The sequence below is a fragment of the Cervus canadensis genome, chromosome 26 (genome assembly GCF_019320065.1).
Source record: "Cervus canadensis isolate Bull #8, Minnesota chromosome 26, ASM1932006v1, whole genome shotgun sequence".
Taxonomy (NCBI): domain Eukaryota; kingdom Metazoa; phylum Chordata; class Mammalia; order Artiodactyla; family Cervidae; genus Cervus; species Cervus canadensis.
In genome coordinates, this window is record NC_057411.1 from 40,452,177 (window position 1) to 40,458,074 (window position 5,898).

Consider the following 5,898-nt stretch of genomic DNA (forward strand, 5'->3'; position numbering starts at 1 on the left):
CGATTTCAGCTTAAAGTGAATTGGAAAATTGAGCCTAATTATCCAAGGTAATTGCTTCAATTCTCCACTTGACTTTGCTAAGCCAGATCTGTCCTGTGTGTTCAAAAAAGCACCCCTCTGTGTCCCTGAATATTGTTGTCACCTTTGAAAAGTTTCTGACACCAAACTACTACCAAACTGAAAAGCAACCATACATGTGAAGAGATGGCAAGGAGTAAAATTAAAAGACTAAACGAATGAGGAGATAATTTCTTGTAGCTTAAAATTAATTTATTTAACAAATATAGCTATAATATAAATGATAATAAAATTTCAAATATACAGTATATTACAACAATCCCTTCCAAAGGGAATCTTGAGAGCCACCCAAATGTACTGTTAAATAGAAACAGAAGTTTTTATTTTTTATTTTACAATTTCTTTCTGGTACTGGTAAGAGAAAGGTCCCTTCAACCTACCTTTGTCACGCATCTGTTTATCACTCCCCCCACCCCCCCAAAAAAAACAAATGTTTTACTGTTGAAGTTCTTTTGAAGTTTTCTGGTGGCAAGACCCGGGATCTGCCTCTCCTGCAAAGTTCTTCTCTTTCTCCCCAACTGTTCTCATTTCCAAAATCTTCAAACATGAATTTTCTCTGTGCTTTTTCCTGCCAGGTGTTAGGACAGGAGGCAGCCATGCAGGAGGCACGGCCCCTCGGTCTGGTCCAACCATTAACTCTACTGGGGACTGTGATACCTTTGGAAACCTCTCTGGCCTCAGTTCCCCCGTCTGTAACTGGAAGGGATAGATCTAGATTCTAGAAGAGCGTCATGGGACCCTCCCAGCCACTTTGGGGAAGGGAATGAGACTTCAGAGAGTGAACTCCGGGAGCGACGGAGGACAAACCGGAGCAGTGTGGGGTTAAAGAGAAGGTGCCAGGCGGTGCTGAACAGGGGAGCACCTCGTGGGAAGGCTTCTGTTGTTTGCTGGAGGGATCGGCTGGCACCCTAGGTAGGCAACCCTGGGCCTTCTATGTCAGGTGGTACATACTGTAGCCGACGTGGGCTGTATAGAGTCCCACGGGAGCCACGGGCAGCGCGGCGCGTTGGAAAGGGCCAGAGGCCCCGTAGAGCGAGGCGCCCGCGGCGGCTGCTACGGCGGCAGGGCCTCCGAGTGGGAAGGAGAGGCCGAAGGCTGCGGGGGGCAACATGGGTTTAGCGGCCATCTTCAGCTTCTCCAGCTCAGCCTCCTGCAGTCTCTTGGCCTTGGCGCGGCGGTTCTGAAACCAGATCTTCACCTGCGTCTCGGTGAGGCTGAGCGAGCTGGAGAACTCGGCGCGCTCGGCGATGGATAGGTACTGCTTCTGGCGGAACTTGCGCTCCAGCGCCAGCAGCTGGGCGGTGGTGAAGGGCGTCCGCGGCTTGCGGTTGGTCTTGTGCTTGCGCAGGGTGCAGGCCGGAGGGCTCAGCCGCCCTGAGGGGCCGAGGGAGAGAGAGAAATGCAGCGGGTTAAGAAAGTGGCGCGCCAACGGCCCCGATGAGGGAATAATGACCGATAACAACGCCCGCTATTCATTTGCGTCGAGCACCTCGGCGCCAGGCGCCCGCCTGGAGAGGCACTTGGAAAATGTCTTCTCCAGCTCCCACCGCAGGCCCACAGGGTAGGTTCCTGTCTACCTTTTGCAAATGAAGAAACGAAGCTTCCAGGTAAAGCTCAGACGTGTTCAAAGCCCCATATAACTGGGAAGAGGCAAACAGCCCTTAAATCTAAGTGGCTGCTTATGAAGGCCTTCTCCCACCACCACTCACGGGTGGATATTAACAGAACAGTGAAATGCGCAGAAAAAGGCCCTGCTCCCGAGATCATATTTAATTTTAGGCGATGACTAAACATTTATCATCTGTGCCCACTAAGTGGTCAGCGCCCGGGGATAGGCTGTTCTGTGGCTGAAAATCCCTATCTCCCAATCACACACTCTTTCACTTAGAACAGTGCAGTCCATGGGGTCGCAAAGAGTCGGGCACGACTTAGTGACTGCTCTAAGCTCAGGCCTCACTGACCAGAGGTGGAGCAACCCTGGATGTCACACCATGTCCAAATCTCAAATATGAAAAAATGCCACAGTCTGGGGGCTTGCTTTTAACGGGGCTTCTGATGATTGTTTCAATTGTGTTCTAGGCCTGTTCCACTCCCAGCTCCTTGGCCTCTGGTCTCTCTCATAAGTGTGTGTGTTATGGTTAAAATGCAATGGCTTCTCCTCGACCAGTGCCCCAGTCCACAGAGATCAACGGTGCTGGTGCCCAGCTGTCTTATATACCCTCAAGGATGGGCGTTGACTGAACACCTTGGCACAGAGGGCTCCTGCAGCCAGGGTCGGCTGGGCAAGTCAACGCCTGCCACACCCAGCAGCTGCGGCCCTGGTTAAAAACATGGAACACAATTATTCCCAGGACAACAGAGATCACGTTGACTTTGGGTCAGGATCCAGGCCCGAAAGGAATTTTTAAGTCCTGGAAGGGACGCTTTGCCTATGCAGCAGCTTCACTTGGGGAGAAATGAATTCAAATCTAGAGAATGTTTTCACCAGGCGGGTTTTGCCTAATTATGCAATTTTCTTTTTGGAATGCTTAAAAAAAAAAAAAAAAAAATCCTTTGGGCTCTCAGGCCACCAGGATGTGAGTCAAACGAAAACTGGTGTTAACATCCCCCTTTCTTCCCTGGTCGAGACCATTGAGAGTCCGGGAAGCAGTTGGCCCCCGACTCGCTTTCCGCCGGGCCACCCGAGGGGCGGGCGCCGAGGGAAACGTCACACCCTTCGGTAGTTAACAGCCCAGCGCTAGGCCACCTTCTCCGGCCATTAGGCCCAGGGAGGGGCTGGCCTTTCAGAGACGTTTAATCCCCCGATAAAAATCATTCCTCAGCATCACGCCATTGAATTCGGGTTGCTATTATGCCGCACCAAATAATCGGAGGAAACGAGGAAAACTTGGGAATTTCCCGTGCTCCTGAAATATCTCCGAGTGTGTTCGCTGGGCAGAGAAGCCCGGGGGCCGCGAGGCCTCGGAACGACCCCGAAGGCGCCTTTGGCGGCTGGAGTTCGCTTCCAAGACGCAGTCCGAGACGTTTGGGAGCTCCCGACCGTGTTGGAGGGGGTGCCTCCCACTAATTGACTTGGTGCCCCGCCCCCTCCACTGGAACCGGAGCGCTTCGCCTCCTCCCCCTGTGATCCATCCACCCTGAGCACCAAGTATCTACCTGAAACACGAAAGGGGCGGGGGAGGGGGGAATTTTTCAAGAGCTTCGGAAACACAGTGGGCAAAGAAATACTCTGATGGGTGGATGTGAAGGGGAGGGGGCGCACTAGGCGTCTACGATGAGAAAGTGAAACTCTGCGCTCTGGAAAGATGTCCCGCACCCTTCGAACCCACCCGTTGGGGTAACGGCGAAGTAACAGGGCTTAGGGTCTGACAGAGGAGCCAGCCGAGACTCCTGGGGTCGTCTGGTGGGGGCCCGAGATGAAGGTGCCCAGACACCCGTGTCCTACAAGTGAACTCCTACCCGCAGCGTCGCCTGGACAAGGCGAGGAGCCCGAGAAGGTGGACCAAGAAGATCTGGGCCTGGGCCAGGCCTCGAACCCTCTTCCTGGGTGGGAGTGGGGAGAGGGGTCGATCCCCCCCGCCCTGTGCTCCCCGACCACCCATCTGCAGCACGGCTCCAGGTACCCGGCCGCAGGTACGCGGACGCCGGAGACAAACAGGCGCCGGAGCGCGGCCTGGCGCCCTCGGGTCCCACATCCCCGCCGGCTCCCTCCCCCACCGCCTGGGTTCTGGCTACTCACTGGCCGGGGGCGGGGAGAAGCGGGGATTCTGCATCCACGGGGTCCTCTCGGGTTTCTCGGGGCTCTCGGCTTTGACGAGCGCATCTTCTGGCAGTTTGAGGAGTCCTCCTACCGAGAAATGGCCGAGCGGCCGCGGCGAGGACGGCGCATCTGGGGCGCCCAACGACCCGGGCCGGGCACCTAGAGGCTGCGCGGAGCCGCCCGCCGCCTGTGCGCCCTCGGAGGCTGCCAGGACGCTGTCCTTGGCCCCGGGCTTCCTGTGATCGGCCATGAGCGCCTCCACGCTGAAGGGCAGGAGCGAAGGGGACACTTTGGGCTTGGCCCCCTCCTCGTCTGCGCCCATGGCGGCCGCCGTGGCCGCGGTGGTGCTGGGGGTCTGGCCCCCGCCGCCCCCCGCCGGCTTGCCGAAGGCGGAGTCCTCCACTTTGACACCGAGTGGCAAAGAAGTCATGTCAGCAGCCGGGGCCATGCAGAGCCGGGCCCCTCCTCCAGCCGCAGCTCGGGCCAGCCGCCGGGCATGAGCTTCGGGCGAGCTGGGATCGCGGTCGGCCTGTGGGAGCGTCCGGGGCCCTGGCCGGGCGGGCTCTACCGCGCGCGCCTCCCGCCCCTCCCCAGAAGGCCAGCTCTGGCTCTCCGGGCCTGGTTATCCGCTGGCGCCGCCGCGCAGGCGGAGTTCTCGGGCGCACCAGCCGGCTCCGGGTCGGGCCGCGGCTCCCCAGAGAACTTGTTAATAAGGCGAGGCCAGCGCGGCGGCGGCCAATCAGCGCGCGAGGGGGCGGGTCCGGCGCGATCCATTGGGCCCCGCTCGGGCGGACTTGCCCCGAGGCGCGCTGGGCCTCGGGGCGCGTGGGGCTGACCCGGGGCCCCGGGAGGGCAGAGGAGGGGAGTGGGAGCCGGAGAAACTTTCCTCCGAGCTACAGCCCGTGCCGCCCGTCCCTGTGTGGGTCCCCCTGGGTCTCTTATTTTTCTCTGTTCCTGGGGGACTTCCCCTTGTGCTCTACGCTTCTCTTCTGCTCTACCCTCTTCCTCCCCTTCCCTTATCTCCCTTCTTTCCAACTTCTCCCTTTTTTTCTCTATTCCTTTCCTGTTTCTCTCTCCTAGCTCCCGCCTTACCTTTCTGTTGTGTCAGTTACTTGGGTGTGTTTCTCCCTAGTGGATAGTGGAGGATGGTTCTCCTGTTTACCACAATAATTGGAATTGAAGTCATTTCTTGTATATTCTTTTTATAGTTAAAAAAAAAAAACCCTGCAGGCTTATTATAGTAGAAAAACATAACATTAATTTCGTCTGTAGACACCTTCATTTTCTTCTGTTTCAATCTTCAAAACTTTACCCCTGCGTCAAAGTGGGCCTTTGTCTTCGAAGTGCTGGACTGAAGTTTGCCTAAGAAGCCACGTTCGCGTGGTGCTACGAATGTTAAGAATAAGAATGCATTATGTTATCTGGAATGCATAATCGAGTTTCTCGCTGTGAACTTTAGGGGCGGGGGTGGGGTGGGATTACAGCACCTATACTGGCTACCGGCTGGGGGAAGGAGCTGGTCATTTTGATAAAGAATTCACTGAATATAAAACCAACAGAAACGACCCCAAAACACTGACCTGGCCTTAACGTGACCTCGATTGCGTGTCCGCAGAAACAATGATACGTCCTCATCTCTGGATCTGATCTTGGGGGGTTAGGAAGGTGTGGAGGCACATTTGGGAGAGAGGGCGAAGAAATGAGGACACTTCCAGGGACGGATTCTCCACGCCGGGTATGAGAACTTTTATCCTGTCAATTTTGGAGGAAACGTGATTTTTATTTTTGCTGTTTAAAAGGGGGAACATGAGTTGGGGGGGCGGTGTGCGGAGACGTAAGATCCACACAAACTCGGATCGTGGCTCCGCGGTTTTCTGCGCCTCTTTATGGCCTCTTATCCCGGGGCCCAGGCCGGCGGCTCCCCGGGAGCTGGAGGCGGTGATTGGCGGCTCACCGGCACCGGCCATTGATGGCTGCGGGGTTCTAATCTCCAGGAAACACAAGGGGCTGCTGTGGCCATTTAGGGGTAATTATCCGACCGCGGAGGGACAGCGAATTCC

General features: G+C 56.1%; 1 protein-coding gene across 1 annotated transcript; it reads right to left on the bottom strand.

Moving 5' to 3' along the window:
• Window positions 1–248: 248 nt before the first annotated feature.
• MSX1 (msh homeobox 1) lies at window positions 249–4,522 on the bottom strand. The gene is made up of 2 exons (XM_043448329.1): window positions 3,818–4,522; window positions 249–1,452 (listed from the first exon to the last, which is right to left on the bottom strand). The coding sequence occupies exons 1-2, from the start codon at window positions 4,284–4,286 to the stop codon at window positions 1,010–1,012; spliced, it is 912 nt and encodes a 303-aa protein (XP_043304264.1). The 5' UTR covers window positions 4,287–4,522; the 3' UTR covers window positions 249–1,009.
• Window positions 4,523–5,898: the final 1,376 nt, after the last annotated feature.